The sequence below is a fragment of the Balaenoptera ricei genome, chromosome 6 (assembly GCF_028023285.1).
Source record: "Balaenoptera ricei isolate mBalRic1 chromosome 6, mBalRic1.hap2, whole genome shotgun sequence".
Lineage (NCBI taxonomy): Eukaryota > Metazoa > Chordata > Mammalia > Artiodactyla > Balaenopteridae > Balaenoptera > Balaenoptera ricei.
In genome coordinates, this window is record NC_082644.1 from 71965260 (window position 1) to 71987282 (window position 22023).

At 41.8% G+C, this 22023-nt stretch overlaps 1 protein-coding gene across 1 annotated transcript in view; it reads left to right on the top strand.

The window, feature by feature from the left end:
* The window catches only part of PGM5 (phosphoglucomutase 5), a 188229-nt gene that overhangs the window by 94876 nt on the left and 71330 nt on the right, over positions 1-22023 (top strand). Inside the window, exon 7 of the mRNA XM_059924855.1 lies at positions 20253-20368. Coding sequence (XP_059780838.1) covers positions 20253-20368 — 116 coding nt within the window. The remainder of the gene's footprint in view (positions 1-20252; positions 20369-22023) is intronic.

Sequence of the window (22023 nt, forward strand, 5' to 3'; positions counted from 1 at the left end):
ACCTACTGGTTGGTTTTCAATGAAACAAAAGGGAACCTTCTCAGTTGGAGCTGCAGGTATTACAAAATATTCAAAGTAGGGCAACGGGCATGGCCATGAAAGCTCCCTCGTTAGGCCCCCTAGATAGTGTGAAGGTGCTGGGAAGACAGTGGACATCAGGGTAGCCAGGGACTCTATTGTCTTTGCATTGGGGCACAAGAGTCGCAACCACCCAGGGCTCCTGCATTTTGTCCTCAGGCCTCTCACTCCAGTGTAGCCATGTAATAAAGCTGTGGGGTAGAGAGTTGGCCATGAGTACCTTGAGAGTTTTCCTTATTGTACCAATCTTACGAGGCTCTTAAATAGACCTTTCTAGGTGAGGACATGTGTTTGGGGTCAGCAGAGTCTGATTTCTAAATTTCTGTTTTCAGAAGTTGAACCTCCAGGCTACACTTTCACGTTAAACACATCTCATGTGGGGAGTTATGTTGAAGGATGCACAGTCCATTGTTTTCTTGAGTCTTATAATTTGAACTGCACCCTCTGTCTGGGGATCTCCAAGTGCTTTTTAAGAGTATTTCACTCAAGGTGCTCCATGCATACATGTCTTTGTAAATGGTGAAGGAATATGCTTTATGTGTATAAAATGCCTGAATCCTTCTCTACTAGCTTGTACAGTGTGCCATTAAATCCTATAGTGGACATCCAAGGGTTTCTTGGCTTTTTGAGGCAGAAGAATTTGGTCATGTGGACCAGACTGTACTCCAAATAGATTCAGAGTCCTGGCCAAATGAAAGTGAAGTATAGCCAAAGTGAAAGTAGTTTAAGTTGTGATATAAGTTATACTTGGCTATATCCAGGAAACCTACTTGTGTATTATATAATACACAAAATAATAGTGATTTAAAAATAACAATGCTATGAGGACATTAACACAGTATTTAACTGTGGATATCATATGATTTATGATGTACAAAGCACTTTCCCATACATTCCCACTTGATACACCCTCTTGTCTTCATTGGTTCCTATCTTAGGACAGAGATTGGACGGGAAAACTTGGTCTGTAACTTCTAACAAAATGGCTAAGGCCCTTTATAGATAAGATCTCTCTGTATTTGCAGCTGACTGTTCCTAAATAGGACTGTGTCCCATTTCTGTGTTATGTTTCAAATGAAATTGTCCTTTCTTTTCAGATACTTGATTGGTTGTGTATATGCTGTGTGTGTGTGTGTGTGTGTGTGTGTGTGTGTGTGTGTGTGTGTTGCATGGAGAAACAGAGGCTAGGGCTGGAGGGGGTATATGCATGAAGGATACACTCTACAAGTTTTAATTCTTGCCTTATTTTTCTCTTTATCTGATTCTGAGGGGAGTTCAGCATATTCTTTGGCTTCAAGAAATGATATTTGAAAGAGGAATGAAAGTGTTTATTCTTCAGAGTTAAAAAAAAAAAAAAAAAAAAACCTCAGCAAGTATGCATTCTGTTCCACTTGGTCTTGGAAGTCCTTTGCCAGCGAGATGAGCTTTATATCTTCTCTCTGGTGAAACTTCCCCACGTCTCCTGATCGACATTCCTCCACTTGTGCGCTTCATAAATTAGGAGGGAGGGTGCTATTGTCATACTTGACCATATAAGGGAAAGAGAGGCCCCATGTTATTTGGTTCTGCCCTCACGTCAGAACTGTATATACACTCAAGGCCTTTTAAGGGAACATGGTGCGTGCAGGGAAAACATCCCCAAGCAGTCCATCCATTTTCCTCGCTACTGCAGGGCTGGTGCCTGCAAGCTCTGTGTCACTTGGAAGCATAAATCACAGGGGGGCTGCTGGCGCTGAGCTCAGGGGAGGAAAACCTCGGAGGACTACGCTTGCTGCCTAGTGCTGTTGGCCTCTTCATTTTTACTAAAAGCCTGTCTCACTACTTGGCCTTCTGACTTGTAGTGAGAACTTCACAACTTATACGTCCTGATGTGCCTTTGGACACCCCTCACCCTGCTCCCTGTTACGAATTATTATGATGGCTGCAGTGACGTGACCACGGCTTCCTTAAGATTTCAGATGAGTCTTGTCTGCACTGTAGCATTTGTCTCCGTGTAGCATGAGGTCTCGACTTCAGAGAGGCTGGCCTTGAACCACAGAGCTTCCTCTTCCTAGCTCTGAGAACTCGGACATGTTACATAACCTCTCTGATGCCCAACGTCCTTATCTAAAAATGGGGAAGATAAAGGCGGTAAAATCCATTTTAAAGTGTCTAGCGCAGTGCCTGGTGCATAGTAAGTAAACGCTTGATACCTGTTAGCCGTTACTATTATTACTGTTGCTGCCAGAAGAGAGCTATGGTTCTGCTCTTGGCAGCAAGAATTTCCTATAGCTCTCACTGCTCGGATCCAGCACTCTTTTTACCAACATTTTCTTTGAATTCAAAACACATCCAGAAGTCTTCTTAGCAGCCCTGAAGAATGTCTTGGCACAATTCACTGTACAGAGAATAGGCTCTGGAATCAGGCAGGCCAGGGCCTGAATCCCTGCCCAGCCACTTATCTGTTACAGCATTGGACAAACGACTTAATCTCTTGGTACCTCAGTTTTGTGGTCTGTAGTCTGGTGGTAATGGTTGTTTAAATCCAGGTATTTTGGTTGCCACGGGCAGAAATGAATCAAGTATAGAACCAGGACAAAGAGGGTTGATAGCAATCCTATAGAGATTTCATGAAAATAAATTGCAGTTCGGAGGGCTCTTCAGTGCTGATAGTAAGCAAGGTGGACGGACTTCCCTGGCGGTCCAGTGGTTAAGGTGCTGTGTTTCCAATGCAGGGGGCACGGGTTCGAGCCCTGGTCAGAGAACTAAGATCCCACATGCCGCACGGCCAAAAAAAAAAAGAGCCAACAGTGAGCGAGGTGGAGACCCTTCTGCTCCGTCAGGTCTCGTCTGGCTCTGTCCACCTGGTGGACACCTGGTTCAGCCTTGGTCCCATCATCTCAGATCACCCCGGCCGCAGGGCCTCTGGGCTGGGGCACTTTCTCTGGAAGAGGCAGCAAGTAATAAAGCACGAGGAGGAGGATAATAATGCCTCGTGGGATTGCTGGGAGGAGTCAGTGCATTACCGTAGGGAAGCACCCAGCATGGTGCCTGGTACTAGTCAGTGCTCGCTAAGTGTTCGCTCTGTCCCACCGCATCCCTAACTCCCTTCCCCAAGAGTAGACACTCCACTCCTAGAGCCATAGTACCAAAGATGGGGAGAGGAAAGAGAGCACTGATGTCACTTCTGGGTTAGAATTCAAAGGGAAAGAGATAGCTAAGTTTGGGGAAGAGAAAGAGAGGCCTTGAGAGGAGGGGAAGCTTCCACTTGGAGGTACATAGATTGTCTTCTCCGGTGCAGCTAATCACACTCACTTCCTTCTTTGAATTCCACCCGCTTGAGCTACATTTCACAGAAAACAGAGTCCTGCAGGATAGGTCAAAAGGACAGTAACACGACTGTGGGTCTCCTTCAAACTCCTGCCCCTCTGTTCAGGCAGGTCCAGCATGAGCCACGCTGCCAGGGCAACCAGGTAGCTATATCATCCAGGCCAGGGGGATGTTGGGGAGAAGACTTAAGGAAGCGTGCACGGGACGTCCCTTGATGCCCCCGAACCTTCAAGGCAGAGCCCTGGTCCCATCCAGAGGCTTCTATCCAGTACCCCAGGGGCCCCTGCTAATTTCATTAACAAACCTCCCTTCTCTTCTCGGGTTAGGTCAGAGGTTCTCACACTGCTTTTCTGTTCACAGGCGTAACCCGCTCCCATCAGGAGCACCTGTTGCTCCCTGTAGCGATTCTCAAGCAGGTGGAGCTCTGCCTAGTAGAATCTCCCCACCTCTGAGTTTCTGATAATCCCTCCTGACCCTGTTAGAATGTAGCTCAGAGGTTGTTTTTCCATCAGTAAACATCCCTCAAGCACCTGTTCAGTACCTGGGCCTGTGCTAGGAGTTGGTCTTCAGAGAAGGACACAGCCCTAGTCCTCCTGAAGTTGCTGGAGGAGATGGACCAGCACGATGATGTTTTGCACAAGGCTGTGGGAGAGCAGAAGAGACACCTGTGATGGGGTGATCTTGCTGCCTTCAGGGAACCTCTGCGGCTCTGGAGGTTCTTCCCAGAAACTGAGACTTAAAGGACATTTAAGAGTTAGCTAGCTGAAGTGAGGGAAGCTGTATTCCTGAGTCCTGAGGGACAGAAAGCATGGCTTATCTGGAAATTGCAAGCTTTTGGAGTCCCTGGAAGGTAAAACTGGAGAGTATTTCTTCAAGGGAGGACAGACTCTTTCCCTTGATGCCAAGCTTGGCTGTGAGTGCCCTGGGGCCCCCAAGGTCATAGCCCTTTTAGTTCCCATGCAGCACCTTCCCAGGAAACACTCTGTGCCAGTCCACAGTGGAGGGAAGTGGGGTGGTGGCAGGTCCCGATCCCACACAGCCATCTCTCAGGTTCAAACCCCTCTGGCAACCCCTGTTTCCTTGCAGGCTATCGCCAATGGATGGGTCACTTTTCTTTGAAACCTTCAAAAGACCCACTTACCCCAAGGAGGGTGAGGATTTCTGCCTGTTAAATTGTGCTGCTTTTCTGGTATGTTTACTGTGTCACGACCACCCCCATCTCTTCCTTTGAGGACACTGAGACTCACAGAAATGCAGCGACTTACCAACAAAAGTTAGTGAAAGATGGAATCAGGATTTTAACCCAGGTTGGTCCGCCCAAGAAGCCCAAGCTTGTTCCACTCTGCTGCCCAGTCTCCCTAGAGCAGGGGTCCCCAACCTCTGGGGTCTAATGCCTGATGATCTGAGGCATTTCTATAATAATAGAAATAAAGTGCACAACAAACATAATGAGCTTGAATCACCCCAAGACCATCACCCCACCCCTGGTCCATGGAAAAATTGTCTTCCAAAAAACCGGTCCCTGGTGCCAAAAAGGTTGGGGACCGCTGCTAGAGCACTACTGGAGAAGTGAGTGGGGAAGTAAACCCACCCCTCTCAGTAGCAGGTATTGTTATTATTCCAGTTTCTTGGATGTGAACCGCAAATAAAAGAGGATAAGTGGCCTATGAGGGTCACAGGACGAAAAGTATAAGAGCTGCACTTTGAACCCAGGCTTGTTAGATTTCAAAGACAGTGCGGTACTTACAGGCTAGGGGGCTGGTTGTCCTGCTCACGTTTGCGGAAAGTGCCATGGTGCGGCGAGAGCTGAACCTCAGCCTGCCAGCGTTTGATTGCCATCTTCCGTATTCTCTTGAGGCAGACTCACATCTAGGCTAACCCTGATGTTCAATGCCAATCTGAGTCTGGACTCCCAATCAAATAATATCCTCTGAGGACTTCTTAAACATTGTGCAATATGTACATCAAAATTTGGTTATTAGCATTTTGAATACACACACATATATATATGTATATATATCATATATATATTTGTCATATTTAATCCAAATTCTTTACTCTGTATATATCTTTAAAGTAATAGAATGTTTGTAAATAAAGGTTTTTATCTTGCCCAAAGTCTATATATATACATATATATATATATATATATGGTTGTATTGCTTAATTGATCACCATCATTTGCATATAGTTTGTCTTCACTCACAGCTTTTTATAAACCCTCCTAGAATAAGAATCTTCTAGAAATAAAAAACACTACTTGTTATAAGTATAGACACCAAGACCTACTAATTCAAGATATTCTTGTGGAGGGGTCTAGCAATCTGTATCTTTAATAAGTACCCCAGATGATTGTTATTATCAAGAAAGTGTGGGAAGCACTGGCTTCTTCTGTGAAACTGAGTGATAAAGCACCACCAGCTAGATAAAAGAAGAGGGAAACTCGTCCAAGCTGTGTGCCAGGTGAGGCCTTTAAAAACACTATCTGGGTACCCCATAGATGTCATCTTACTCTAAGTTTATAAAAGTTTACATCACAGGAAGTCATTTTGCTACTTTTATTTGAGTTGAATATGCACATTTGGTTTCACGAGGGGAAAAAACCCCAACTGTCATATTTCATCCAGCTAGAAAGTCTGTTACAAGTGAATGACCATATTTTTTTTCTGACCTTTGGAGCATTGCCTTGAGATTTTTCCAAGAAACTCCGTCAGTAGCCTAGTGCCAAGTTAGTGTGCTGGGGTTGCATGCATCCGTATCTGGCTTTCCAGATGGGCATTATTAACTGCATTGGATATTGGCAGAGAAAGTGGGAGCTGGCTGAGAGAATTCTGGGATGGAATGTTCAGAAATAAATTTGTAGGACCTGCTGAAAATAAATATAGTATATGCAGAATGTGGTGGGGATAAAGTGAAGGAGAAGATGAAGCATTCTCCCTGAAACCTTATTGTGCAAGAAACTACCTAAGATTCTGACAAGAGTTACACCACTTTCCCTTGCCCCCAACACACACACACACACACACACACACACACACTCTCATACACACAATACACATGCATACACATGCCCACCCCCCCCCCCACATGTCCACACACACACAAGCATACACATACACTCACATGCCCACATGCACTTGGGTCATTTTATCCCTCATTGGCATCCTCAGCTTCTTGCCTAGGGCCTTTGATATTCATAGCCTTAAAAGTAGAGACCTGAAAACAATTACAGTTGATCCTTGAGCAACACAGGTTTCAACTAAACGGGTCCACTTATATACAGATTTCTTTCACTAAATACCTACTACAGTAATACATGATCTGACATGGGTTGAATCTGCAGGTGCAGAACCATGGATACAGAGGCCCAACTGTAAAGTTATATGCGGATTTTCAGCTGCACAGGTGGTAGGTGGCCCTGACCCCTGTATTGTCCAAGGGTCAACTGTATTAACTCCAAAATGAAGAAAGCTGCAACATCGACATGAGTAACTGCTTAGTTTAATGTAAAAATGTAACATTTTGTCACTTTATTATTAAATTTAGTATCCAAGTAGTCAACACTTGAAAATAATTTGTAGTATGTATTTTCTCATTTTGAAAGGATTCCCAAGTGTGCATGATAGATGAGAAATCTTGTCAATAGTTAATTAAGTGAGTGACTTGTAGCCTCATTTCAAAACCAAAATTATAAAAATCCTTTCAAGTTTCTTTTAAAGCAAGAAGTCAGTTTTTATGTGAGATGTAGATGTATTTTAATATGGTTGGTATGATATGGGTTGAGCCCTCACCCACACACGCACACTCACAGAGTTCACCACTTCTGAATGCTATTGGGTAGGGCATACGGTTGGAGAAAAAGAAAATGTGCTGTTTAAAGCTGTGTCTTCAACAGTCCAAAGACTGCAAAAGGTTTTAGGGTCCACCCGTAGTCATAGGACCATTGGGGAGGGTGTGATCCACCCCTTGCTACACCAGGAATGTGTTTAAGGGACTTGAGAGCCATAGCTTCTGCTCTGGCTACATGCAGGTGAAACTGATGGAGAGCTTCTGCATCCAGTTGCACAGGTTGTGCATTGCGTAAGGGCCCCGCATTCCAAGGGGGCAATGTTCACACTGAGGACGCTTACATTTAAATATTTATTATGACAGTGTTTTCACAGGTGGCATTAAAGTGCTCTCTTCTGAGAAAAGCAGTGTGCTACCACACTTTTTTGAAAGCTGGAAATTATTGGGTCTCAAAGATGATGTAGTACCTTTAGCACCAGGGCACTGCTTGGGCTGCAGCCTGGGCCGATGGAAAAGGCAGTGCTCCTACCTCGCCGCTCATCTGTATCATCCCTTCCCTGTAGGAAGTGGTGTCTTGACCTGAAGAGAATTGTTCCTCTCACAGGAGACTGTGCCCCTGCAGTGGTTCTCAATGCCCAGAAGCCATCGTGTCCTCTGCTGACCCTGTCCCTCCTCTGTGTGTCCCCAATTAGTCCCAGCAATCGGCTGAAAACATGGAATGGATCCACACAGAGAAACATTTCCGTGCCTCAGTCTCTGTAAAGGGGGAAAGAACAGTTGAGAGGCATTCTGATTCCCCACGGAGACTCTTACTTCTTCAATTAATTTCAGGAACTGTGTGTTCTCACCAACCTATTTTGGTCCCCGTCCTCCAGAGACCACTAGGCCCTCTGAGAGAGAGTCTATCCCACTGCATGGGTCGCCCTGAATGCAAACAGCTGCTTTCCCCATCTCCTTCCTCTTCCCCTGCTGCCTCCCTAGGGACTGAACCCCAGGACCAGATTTAGATAGCGAAGAGCCCTGCTGTCAATCACCCTCACCGGCCCTGCCCCTGGGCTGCCTCTCTCTGTTGAGCCCAGAACTTCCTGCAGTCCAGGACCTGGAGGAGGGTATCCGCTTCCCGGGGATGCCCTTCCAGTTAACTCGTCTCTCAAGCCTCTTTGGAAAGGCATCCTCCTGAGAATCCTTGATGTGACTCCAGACTATTTGACATGTTCCTTCTCCCTTGCTCTTCAAAAGTGTTCCGTGGGAGTAAAGTCCTTTGAAGCGCATCCCTGGTATGGTCATATAAGGGATATATTTCTTGGTTTATCTTAACCAGTGTTTTCCAGCATGTGCTGCATGAAACGTCAGCCCCACGAGATGCTACTTATAAACATGAGAAATATGCACCCTCCCCTCTCTTTAAAGTTTTACAGTGAAATGAGCATTTAGTACTGAGAATTCCTGCAAAGGTAAAGAGAGACCAGTTTTACCATAATCTCCTACCTTTTCACAATAAACTTACAGCAGTGGACTTCGTAAACTAACATACACTTATTTAGAAGTAAGGTTATCAATCTTTTCAGCCAACTCTTTGTACGTAATTCCACGTGGAAGTTCGTCCACCGTAACTTAATTTTATCCTGAGCTTTCAATGGTCTCATGTACTTGCTCCCTCTGGTATTTGAAGGACTTAGTTCTGGAATCTAAATGATGTTGGTACCCATGTAGGAGAAGTCTGTGTTCCGATAGTCTGTGTTCCACAATGTTTGCATGGAATTAACAAATGTCATTAAGTACTTGCTCTGTGCCAGTCAGAGCCCTTGCCCTCCGGGGGCTCACAGATTAGAGGCAGTCAGCTGTCCCAACATCTAATGCAATAACCTGTGCTGAGTGTGTGATTGGTAGGGTTTCCTGTGGCAGCACAAAGAAGGGACTGGACACATTGACCTGGATAGTCGAAATAGCCTGAGTGTAGGGGGCTGGACGAAGAGAGTGCTGGGTATCTTCCATTTGCCCCCGGATGCCTCTCCTCTGTCTCCCTACACTCTGTCCCGCAGGCTGACCTCTGTGGACTGTATCAACGGCTCATCTTCCCTCCTGATTTCAGTTGGGTTTGGACAATTGGGAGCACTACAGATATCAGACAGCTGGAGGAGAATGGGGTCAGGAATTGGTTTCTCTCCTTGATGGGTTTCTGTGGGCTGGCAACATGTCTCCTATGAAGGTCGCAGCCCTCTCCACCCAGCTCTGTCTCTGGTTCCAGGAATGAGTCTGGGGGGGTGGGGTAATGCTCGCCCTGATGTCACTTGCCCTGGGGTACTGTACTGTCCATTGTGCTCCCCTTCTCCACTGCCCACACCTGCCTAAATAGCACCTGTGTTTTGTTGTTTTGGTTTTTAAATTTTATTTATTTATTTATTTTTGGCTAAGTTGGGTCTTCGTTGCTGTGCGCGGGCTTTCTCTAGTTGCGGCGAGCGGGGGCTACTCTTGGTTGCGGTGTGCGGGCTTCTAATTGAGGTGGCTTCTCTTGTTGTGGAGCATGGGCTCTAGGTGCATGGGTTTCAGTAGTTGTGGATCGCGGGCTCTAGAGCGCAGGCTCAGTAGTTGTGGCGCACGGGCTTAGTGGCTCCGCGGCATGTGGGATCTTCCTGAACCAGGGATCGAACCTGTGTCCCCTGTATTGGCATGTGGACTCTTAACCACTGCGTCACTGGGAAAGCCCAGCACCTGTGTTAAACGCTCCTCAAATTACTCAGTTTGAGTGTGTCATCTATTCCTGTTGGGACCCTAACTGATATGAAGAGTATCCCCATCTATGTGAACTATGTGTGCCAGGATCTGAAGCTGCATGGTGCTTTAAGGAGGCTCTACCAAAATAGCAGTGTGCTCTGGCAGGAGGAGAGAGGGAAATGCAGGAAGCAGCAGCTGGAGAGGTAACAATGCTAACAGCTATTGCTGCTGTCCGTGCACTTCTCTGAATGTTTGGGGCTTCCCAAGGATCACCCCATTTAGTCCTCCCTGAATAAGGAGATTCACTGTTGTTACATTTCACAGGTGAAAGAGCTGGGCTTATTGAGTTTAAGTAACTTGGCCAAGGTAACTCAGCCAAGAATGGGTGGAGCTGGGTGGGGACTCAGGCAGTCAGAATTCAGAGTCCATCCTCTCGTCCACGTAAAGGTGTTTGGACTTGATTCCACGGCAGTGCACATCTGCCTGCCTTTCCTGTCCACTCAACTTTACCTTGTGCTGTAAACATCATTTCCCACAAAAGGACATCAACTTCTCCAATAAGTTCTTCTCTTTCCACATAACTATGTCTTATTAAATCAAAACTTTTTAAAAAGATAAATTAATGTGACATGAGCTTTCTTTATACTTATCAGCAAAATTAAACCCAATCCTGAGTAAGGATGGACATCCTGGAAGGGTAAGTGCGGCCTTGAATATGTGATGCTTTTCAGTTGGGGTGGGTGCTTCTGTGTCCCGTGATAAATACTCATTTTCTCAGAGCCCATTTAGGGATGGCTGCCTGATGACTTGACCTGACATCTCAGGAAACAGCGAACTGGGTCATACATTAAGCCACAGATCTCTGAGAAAACTGATAATGACATGATATTTTAATGTTTACCTCTGCTCATGGTATACCCATAGAATGGTGATGCAGCATTACACAAATACTTCTTTTCTCTGGGTTTTGTTTTTCCCTTAAAACAAGTATCATTTTACAGCCGCTGTATATTTATTTAATGTTCCATGCCCAGATGTCCCATTTCTCCTGTTTTATGACATAGGAGCAATAAGATTTTTTAATACCATCCAGGAAAAGATGCTGATTGAATCCAGAAGAGGAAACGCAGAAGGTTTTAAGAAAGAGAAGCTTTGTTTAGTGAGATGTTTTATCTCCTGGGTTAGAGCTGTCACATCAGTTAGTATTTACTACTTTTTGTCTATAGTTGTAAAGGAATTGATTCTAAATCTTCCAAGGGTATTATATAGGCTTTTTAAAAAGCTTCAGTAAGGTGTCAACATACTTTAAAATTCAAAGCAAAACAAAAAGACAAGAAGATGCTTCACTTTTTGCTCTTCAGGGAGCAATCTCACGGGAATCTGAAGGACAGCTGACAGTCAGTCTTCTCTTTATCTCTCAGCTTAACTGGAACACTCAGGGCTTAATATTTGCCAGCCCTAGCCCCTCAACAGTTTTTCTTCTTTGAAAATAATTAGAACCAGGAACAATTTACATCAAAGTTCTCAAGCATCAAGATGGTAAACATAGACACTTGTTGATTCCCAGACATAGGGTTCCCGATTATTTGCTAGCTTAAGAGAGTGAACCTGTGATTCTTTCAATTTTACGTATTTTTCTCTTGGATCTTTGGTCCAAGTCCAAAGCCAAATTTTTTCTTTTAAGTGAACATCCTCAGAAATATGCCTGCCTTATGTTTCCTAACAAAACTTAAAATCTAATTGGGAAGGATCCTATTTTCCTCTGTAACACTTACCTAAAATGAAAGTACAGAAGCTTTTAGATAAAGCAGCAAAAGCCCCTGGGTTTGGGGTCCACCTTTGTTTTACCATTGCCCCAAATCTAGAATTTTTTAGGGAGCATGAAACATACAGTTATATTTTGCTTTTTTTTTTTAAAATAAATATTCTTTAAATATGTCCATTTCCCTTTGGATTAAGTGAAAGTTCCAATACGCAGAACAGTAATAGTGTTGTAATACTGTAGGACATTTCACAGTTGTTAGAGCACTTTCTTTTCTTTCTATACCATTTCATTTGATCCTTATGACTTCCCTGATAAGACAGGCAAGGGAGGTGTTATTTAGTATGTGAGTTTTGAGGTTTAGACCAGGCTGAGATACTACAGGCCCCAGGAACAAGCAGCTCGCTGCTAAAGTTGACATATATTAATATTTATATATATGGTTGAAAAACTTTTGTGGTCATCTTATTGTGACAGCCTCATGTTTTATATTTATTTTACCTGAAAGTGTGAGTTGCTCCATTCAAAGGATGAGGAAAGAGTGAACTTTGAGATTGGTATTAGAAAACAAGGCCTAGTTGAACTCTGCTTAATTCTTATTGGTGAGCTGAGTAGGCTGCCTTAGAAATGCTTTTAAAGTGCAAACTCACATAAGCCTTTTACCTCAGAGCAGCTCCAGCCAGCAGTGCCAGATATCAAAGAAGGGATCTGGGAGTGAACTCATCCATGTGAAAATACTAGGGGACAAACTTTCAGGCAGTTTTGTTCCATGTCTACCAGACAGTAACCAGCATGTCCAGAATGCTATTAAACTCCATCTTCAGTAGTTTATTTCTTGGAATGATGTAAATAAGGCTAATTTAAACATGTACTCAGTCATAAATACTACAGGGGCTTTTTCTTTTAAATAAAACAGCTTATGGAGCTCGATATCAAAAAAAGAAACAATCCAGTTAAAAAATGGGCGGAAGACCTAAATAGACATTTCACGAAGGAAGACATAGATGGCCAAGAGGCACATGAAAAGATGCTCAACACCTCTAATTATTAGAGAAATACAAATCAAAACTACAATGAAGTATCATCTCATGCTGGTCAGAATGGCCATTATCAAAAAATCTAGAAAAAATAAATGCTGGAAAGGGTGTGGTGAAAAGGGAACCCTCCTGCACTGTTGGTGGGAATGTAAATTTATACAACCACTATGGAAAACAGTATGGAGGTTCCTTAAAAAACTAAAAATAGAACTACCATACAACCCAGGAATCCCACTACTGGGCATATACCCTTAGAAAACCATAATTCAAAAGGAGTCATGTACCACAATGTTCATTGCAGAACTATTGACAATAGCCAGGACATAGAACCAACCTAAATGTCCATTGACAGATGAATGGATAAAGAAGATGTGGCACATATATACAATGGAATATTATTCAGCCATAAAAAGAAACAAAATTGAGTTATTTGTAGTGAGGTGGATGGACCTAGAGTCTGTCCTACAGAGTGAAGTAAGTCAGAAAGAGAAAAACAAATACCGTATGCTAATGAATATATATGGAATCTAAAAAAAAAAAAAAAAAAAAAATGGTACTGATGAACCTAGTTGCAGGACAGGAATAAAGAGGTAGATATAGAGAATGGACTTGAGGACATGGGGTGGGAGGGCGAAGCTGGGGCGAAGTGACAGTAGTAACATTGACATATATACTCTACCGAATGTAAAATAGATCGCTGGTGGGAAGCAGCCGCATAGCACAGGGAGATCGGCTTTGCAATGACCTAGAGGGGTGGGATAGGGTGGATGGGAGGGAGGCTCAAGAGGGAGGAGATATGTGGACATGTGTATGCATGTGGCTGATTCGCTTTGTTGTGCAACAGAAACTAACACAGTATTGTGAAGCAATTATACTCCAATAAAGGTCTATTTAAAAATAAATAAATGTTAAATGAAGCATAATGTATATTTAACAAGGCACATCTCATGCGTAGCTCAAGGACTTTTTACAAAGTGCACACACCCATGTAACTACCATTGTAGATCAAGAAACAGAACAGCCCACCCTCCCGGGAGGGAGATGCAAGAGGGAAGAGATATGGGAACATATGTATATGTATAACTGATTCACTTTGTTATAAAGCAGAAACTAACACACCATTGTAAAGCAATTATACTCCAATAAAGATGTTAAAAAAAAAAAAAAAGAAACAGAACAGCATTCCTGAAGCTCCCTGGATTCCCATTCCAATCACTACCTCCCCCTCCTCCCCAGAGATAACCTCTATCCTGACGTCTGTCACCAATGACTAGCTTTTTTGGTTATTTTTTTTCCAGTTTTATTGAGATATAATTGACAGATAAAACTATAATATATTTAAAATATACAACGTGATGATTTAATACTGATAGACATTGTGAAATGATTATCACAATCAAGTTAATTAACTTGTTCATCACCTCACATAGTTTTTTTAGTGCGAATTCTGCTTTCAGCAAATTTCAAGTACACAGTACATGTTAATAACTATAGTCACTGTGCTGTACATTAGATCTTCAGAACTTATTTATCTTTTAATTTTTTATTGAAGAATAGTTGATTTACAATGCTGTGCCAATCTCTGCTGTACAGCAAAGTGACTCAGTTATACACATACAGACATCTTTAGAACTTGTTTTTCTTATAAATGGAAATTTGTACCCTTTGACCACCATCTCCCCATTCCACCTCCCCACCCCAGTCCCTGGCAACCACCAATCTACTCTTCATTTCTATGAGTTCAGCTTTATTTTTTTTTTAGACTCCACATTTAAGTGATACCTTACAGTATTTGGTTTTCTCTGTCTGGCTTATTTCACTTAGCAGAATGTCCTCCAGTTTCATTCATGTTGTTGCAAATAGCAGAATTTCCTTCTTTTTTTATGGCTGAGTAATATTCATTGTATTTATATACCACATCTTCTTTATCCATTTATCTGTCATTGGACACGTAAGTTGTTTCTGTATCTTGGCTATTGTGTATAATGATGCAATGAACATAGGACTACAGATATCCTTTTGAGATCCTGTTTTCATTTCCTTTGGATAAATATCTAGAAGTGTGATTACTGGATCATATGATAGTTCTTTTTTAATTTTTTGAGGAGAGGACCTCCATGTTATTTTCCATAGTGACTGTACCAGTGTACATTCCCACCAACAGTGCACAAGTGTTCCCTTTTCTCCACATCCACACTGGCTCTCTTATCTCTTATCTTTTGGATAATAGCCATTCTGTCAGGTTGGCTAAAAACCCAATAATAGGTGTGAGGTGATATCTCATTGTGGTTTTGATTTGCACTTCTCTGATGATTGGTGATGTTGAGCATCTTTTCATGTATCTCTTGGTCATTTGTGTGTCTTCTTCAGAAAAATTTATTTTCCTATTTAGACCCTTTGCCCATTTAAAAAAAAATTAGATTGTTTGTTTTCTTGCTATTGAGTTGTAAACATTCCTTATATATTTTGGATATTAACCCCTTATTGGATATAGGGTTTGCAAATATTTTTTCCCATTCCATAGGTTGTCTTTTCATTTTGTGGGTTGTGAATATCCTCTTTCGTAAAGTGCCTAATCAAGATTTTTGCCCATGTTTTAAAGGTTATCTGCCTTTTTTGTTGATTTGTAGGAGTTTTTACATATAAACTACGTATAAGTCTTTTGTTGGATATATGTGATGCAGATATCTCCTAATCTATGTAGATGGAGGCTTTTTAAAAAGGGACTGAGAGTTCAGTGTGTAGAAAATAGAACCAAGAAGTGTGCTCAGCTCTTAAGAAAGTGGATGTTTGAAGATAAACTGAAGGAAGAGGGACCTGGATCTTGTCCTTTTAAAATCTATTGGAACTTTCTTAAAGTAGAATTCCAAGAGTAGCTGATGCTGCCTCATGTACTTGATATAATTAGTCATTTTTTATTTGGCTGTTCTCTCGCAAGGTAAAAGAGAGTCATTAGTAACCGTTGGTACTCCAGTAGAATATTGTCACATACAATGATGTAGTACTGTATAATTAAGTTAATAGATATTTTAATACCTACTGTGGGCATGCACGGCGCTGGATGCGGGGGGTGCAAAGGTGGGTGTGCTAGCACCTCTACATGTAGTGAGCTTTTAGGGATCTTTCAGGATGCTTTTGTATCTGTTATCTTGTTTGAGCACATGAGGGTAAGGCGACCACCAGACTGGTAAAATAGAAATAATGTGTCCTTCTGCTTCTCAGACTTTTGACTCTCATATATTCCTGCCTTAATTCTGTAAAATCTTTATTTTCAAGAAATGCCTTTGTCTTATCCTGATAGCCCCACCAATTAATACCTGGAGAAATTCTCTTTGCTCAAAATGACTAATTTAAATAAAACATGCAGAAATTACTTAATTATTTCTTAATATAATATAAGGAACCTACAATGAGAAAAGACCATAAAATAGAGATACTTTTCCCCTTGCTATTCAACAATATTCCTTAAATAATAGATATCAATCAACTGAAATCATACAGAATTTATTGAGGGCAAGTCTGACAAGGTTTTATGTTATCCTAGACATTGAAGAACTATAAAGGTATATAAGATGCAGCCCCTGCCCTCAAAGAACTAACACACTGGTGGTTGTAGTGGTAGTATCTGTGTGTGGAGGGAGAGTGTTAAGAAAGTAACAACATGTACAATGACAATGTGCACATAAAAACCCCCTATCAAGAGAGGAAGCCTAGGACAGGAAGAGTTACTTTGGATTGATAACGGCAATGAAAAAAGAATTGTATTTGTTACGATAATGGAGCTGGTGCTACAGAACTAATCCCAAAGTGTACAATGGCTCAAACATGGCAAGGGGTTATTTCTCAGTCATTAGAAGTTAAAAACAAGTGTTCCTGATTGGTGACTAATTCTGCTCCAAATGGTGATTCAGAGATCCAGGTCCTCCCAACTTGTAGGTCCACCATCGTCAACATGTGGTTTCTAGGATTGCTGGGCTTGTCCACATTAGACTGGCAGAAGGAGAAAGAACATGGAGGATGGGAAATTTTAATAACCAGATTTGAAAAGAGTGTGCATTGTCTCCACTGGAGTTCCGTTGGCTAGAACTCAGCATGTGGCCACAGTGAACCTCGTGGGAGGTTGGGAAGTGTAGTCCAGCTGTGTGTCCAGGAAAAGATACTTTTGTTGACCACTAGCAGCCTTTGCCACAGGATTCATGATGGCAGGGCATTTAAGAGAGGTTTTGAAGCAAAGTGAAGTATTTTGAGAGAGATTGGAAAGGAGGATTAATCCAGGTAATATGAAAAGCATAAAGAAGGACTCAAAAAAACAACAACAAAAATGCAAGAGCATATTTAGAAAATAAGAGATGGTTCAGTTTTTAGGCGCATATGGGGAGTATCATGGGAGAAAGTATTGGCAAAATAGGTTGAGGCTATTTCCAACCTGAAGCCACATTTTTAGAGGTTTTAAAATCCACACTAAGAAGCTTATATCCACCATGGTTTTTTTTTGTTTTGTTTTGTTTTGGCTACCAAGGCTCACTCCCATTTGCAGGAAAATTGTGGCCCAGATTCATTTTCTTTCTTTTCCTTCATATGCTGGTCTTCCCTAGAAAGTGAGTTTTGTTTGTCTCTGACACATGGTGGTGGTAGTCAGGGAGAGGGGAGCAGACCCTCAGCATGAGCAGCTTCATTTTTAGCTTTTGTACCAGAGACTCCACTGGGACCTCCTGCCAAAAACCAGTCTAGAGCCTGGTATCTGCTGAATGCTATGGTTGGGATGGATCCCAAGTTCAGTAGAAGGAGAAGGGAGGGGCATTCCTTTCTGACTCTAGGACACATCAACTCATGTTCAGGATCCTGGAATTTAATTACCCATATTGTAATCTTAGCTTGTACAGCTGCAAATGTGGCTCATAGTTATAGAAGTATCCGGTCCTTTAAAATCCAGCCTCAGCCTTCAGCCCGATGACCTCCTGACAGTGATCAGCTGAGAAGGGTGGAGCTGGGGAAATCCTCTCCACTCCTTTCAGTTCTGCCAACTTGGCTTTGAACCAACAAGAATGTTTTGGCCAGAGAATATATATCCCCACACCCTCTAGCCTCTCTCTTACCCTCACCTCTGCCCCATGTTGCATATTCTATTTCGTAATCTTATGCATTCATTTTAGCTAAATTAATTTTGACCCAGGCTTTATTATGCGCTGCCCTAGAAAGCTTCTATGTGAATGATTTCTCCTTCCTTGAGCTTCTGACCATAAATTAATGGCTGTGAAAGCTTACCTTTGCTCTCCAGTTTGGAGAGGATTTGTTTCATTATTCCTACCAGGATGTAAACATGATTGTATATCTTTCTTAGACTACTGAGGAAAAGAGAACCTTTGACGTTAACACCCAAGCATCCAAAAGGTGCTTGTTTTCAAAGCAAACTTTTTTTTTTTAAGACTTATTTTTTTTTTTAAGTTGAACCTTTATTTATTTATTTATTTATTGGCTGCGTTGGGTCTTCATTGCTGCGCGTGGGCTTTCTCTAGTTGCGGCGAGCAGGGGCTACTCTTTGTTGCGGTGCACGGGCTTCTCATTGCAGTGGCTTCTCTTGTTGTGGGCTCTGTGGGCTCTAGGCGTGCAGGCTTCAGTAGCTGCAGCACGTGGGCTCAGTAGTTGTGGCTCGCGGGCTCTAGAGCGCAGGCTCAGTAGTTGTGGCATATGGGCTTAGTTGCTCCACGGCATGTGGGATCTTCCCGGACCAGGGATGGAACCCGTGTCCCCTGCATTGGCAGGTGGATTCTTAACCACTGCACCACCAGGGAAGTCCCTCTAAGCAAACTTGAAAGAGACTTGGCACACAGTTTTTTCAAGATTGTGAGCACATTAATTACATTTGGGTTCGATGGAAAGAGAAGCGTTTTGTTCCTCTGGCAAGAGTTCTAGATACTTTTTCCTCTAGGTGGCCACAAAACAAACCTAAAGAAATCACTATTATGTCGTGTCCTTTGTCCTATGTGTATTTTTCTTCCTCTTCTTCACCAAGATACCCTCACTGGTTCCTCTCCATGGTCACCTTCTGCATGGTACAGTCATCAAAGGACTAAACCTTGCTGGTGGCAGGCATTTGGTGTTTTTCTCTTTGGGTTGCTTCCATGTGGGGCCGATGAAACTCTTCAGGCCAGTGTCTGTGGCAGCAGCTCATTCCCCAGCCAACTTTGAGGTTTGTATATGTCTTGAAGCACTAAAACATTTGGGGAGACAGCATGGTGTAGTGGAATGGAACATGGACAGAAATTAAGCAGACTTGGGTCCAGAATCTAGCTTTGCCTCTTATCTCTGTGAGATCTTGAACAAAATACTTGAACTTCTGGGTCCTCTGAGCCTGAATTTTGACAGTAGAGCTTAGTTTTAGCTGTTTTTTAATTTTATCTAAATGGAACTGTATAGTGTATATTCCTTTGATACTGGTTTCTTTCACGTGATATTATGTTTGTGAGATTCATTCAAGTTGTTGCATGTAGCACTAGTTTGTTCAATGAAATTTATGTTATTGCATTATATATTGCAAATCATTTGTCCCTTCTACTTTGATGGACTTTTGTTTCAGTTATTACCAATTGTGATTCTATGATCATTTTAAAAAAAATCTTGTGTACATACTCTGTTGAGTAATGTCACATGCTGTGTTCCCCAGGAAGCAGCTCTGAGAGAGATTCGCTTGCAGGAACTTTATTCCTTTCTGCCATCAAGATCAAAGTTTCCTTCAAGAGCAATACCTATGGGGGAGTGAGGAAGGAGGATCAGACAGAGAAGTTGGAGCTGAAATGGCCCTACAGAGTTGTGCCAAATAGGGGCAAGAAGCCTAGACCTTTATACATCTCTCATTTGCCAGGCATTGGATGTGGATTGACCCAAGGAAGAGAGCATGATTTTGAGTGAGACATCTCTCTTTAGCAGAGAGTGGGGGCCACATCTGTGAGCTGTCACCATTCCTAGAAGCCATAAACATTCCTAGAAGGTGGTAGAGTGAGTGTTCCAGTCCTAAAAGTCCTAAAATGTGTGTGTGTGTGTTGTGTGTGTGTGTGTGTGTGTGTGTGTGTTTGCGTGTTGGGGGTGAAGCTGAGCAGTGCACCACAGTGTCTACTACATCGTTAGTATTAATTTCTAGGAGTTGAATTGCTGGTTCATAGGATATGTGTATATTCATCTTTAGTAGATACTGTCAAACAATATTCCAAAGTGTTTGCACCCAAATACCATGTTAATTTAGATTCCAAGATTCCCCAACTGGGATCTTACCGCCAAGATAAAGGAATATATATAGAAGTGAAACATAAATGTGAGAATATGCTATACATTAACTGAACATCTTCTATATTATGGGGAAAGCAAAACTGAGTACCATTGGAATAAGCTATTTATCATCCTCTACCTTATGGCTTGACATCTTGAAAACTGTCCACGTTGTTCAGGATGTTCTAAAATCTAGTTATGGCATTAACAGATCTTAAAGACTTCCTTATGTTCTGAGAAAAAAAGAAAAAGGAAAGGAGAAATATGAATTAACTGTTGCCTCGAATTTCATTTTTCAGAGTGGCCAAATCAATGAAGGTCCCTGTGTATGAGACCCCAGCTGGATGGAGATTCTTCTCAAATTTGATGGACTCAGGCCGGTGCTCTCTGTGTGGAGAAGAGAGCTTTGGCACTGGTAAGCTTTTTTGGGTTGGTGTTACTGGAGAGGGTAGCTGCAGAACTCTGTGACCCCAGTTTGGGGACCTGTGAGTCCACTGTGAATCAAAGGCTGGCAAAAGAGTTAGAGGCAAAAAAAAAAAAAATCAGAGAAACCTAGTGGGATATGTGCTATGACACCTTCACGTCTTCTGCCCATTTCTTCTTCTTTTTAGAGAGAGAGAGAGGAAATATATCAAATTCCCATGTGTTCATCACGTAATTTCAACCATCATCAACTCCTGGTCAATCTTACTTTATCTCTACCCTCATCCACAAGAGGAGCCCTCCCCTCTGATTATTGTGAAGCAATCCTTAGTGTGAATCTTTAAGTATAAGGGGTACTGAGGGAAAAAAATATATACATATATATTATATATATAATATATATATATAATATATATATAACCATAGTACCATTATCACACCTAAAATGTTAAAAAATAATTTCTTCTTTCACTATTTTAAAGATGTCACACCATTGTCTTCTGGCTTGCATAGTTTCCAAGAAGTCAGCTCTAATTCTTACCACCATTGCTCTGTATTTAAATTTCGCCTACTTCCCACCTCTGGCTGGCTTCAACATTTTCTTTTTATCTTTTGTTTTTAACAGTTTAATTATAATATGTATAGGTACATGTATTTTTTTTTTTTTTAACCCTGCTTAGGGTTTTTTGGGATTCTTGGATCTGTTGTTTGTTGTTTTTTATTAATTTTAGAAAATTCTCTGCCATTATCTTTTTGAATATCTCTCTTTCCCTATTCTCTCCTCTCCTCTGAGACTCTAATTACATAATGTTAGATAATTTGTGACCATGTGTTGTCTTAGAGCTCTTACATGCACTATTTGGTTTTGTTTACTCTTTATTCTTTTTGTGTTTCAGTCAAGATAATCTCTATTGGCATATCATGAGTTCTTTCCTGAGCTGTGTCCAGTCTTTTGCTGAGCACAATGAAGGATTTCTTCATCTCTGATATTGTAGTTTTTATTTCTAGTATTTTTCTTTGACTCTTTTAAAATAATTTTCATCTCTTTGATGAAATTCCTGATCTGTTTATGTCTGTTGTTTATCTTTTCCATTAGATCATTTAACATATTAAACATAGTTATTGTAAACTTTCTGTCTGATAGTTCCAATAACTGGTTATTTTCTAACTCTAGTTCTGTTGATCGCTTTGTCTCTTGATAAAGCAATGGTTTACTCTTTCTTGATTTTTGCATGTCATAATTTTTCATTGAATGGTGGACTGTATGTATATGAGAACAGTAGAGACTCAGGTAAATAATATTTATACACAGAAATGGGCATACCTCTTCTTCTCTCAGGGCATTAGTGTGCAAGGTTACATTAAATATAGTCAGGAGTTGAGCTGGGTTTGGATTTTATTGTTTCTGTTATAATCTTTAGTATATCAATGTATCACAGGCTTCAAATTCTTCCAGTAGTGGGATATTTTTACTATGTACTGAAAGTGAGGATGGGGAGATGGAGGAGATTTTTCAGTGTTTCTGTTGCATTCACAGGTTTCAGCAGTTACTGCATGTCTGTGAGACAAAATAGACCTCTATTATTAGGTACTTGACCCTTTTCTAGTGGCAGCAGGTGTCTGTTTAGTATTTAGTATTATGTAGGA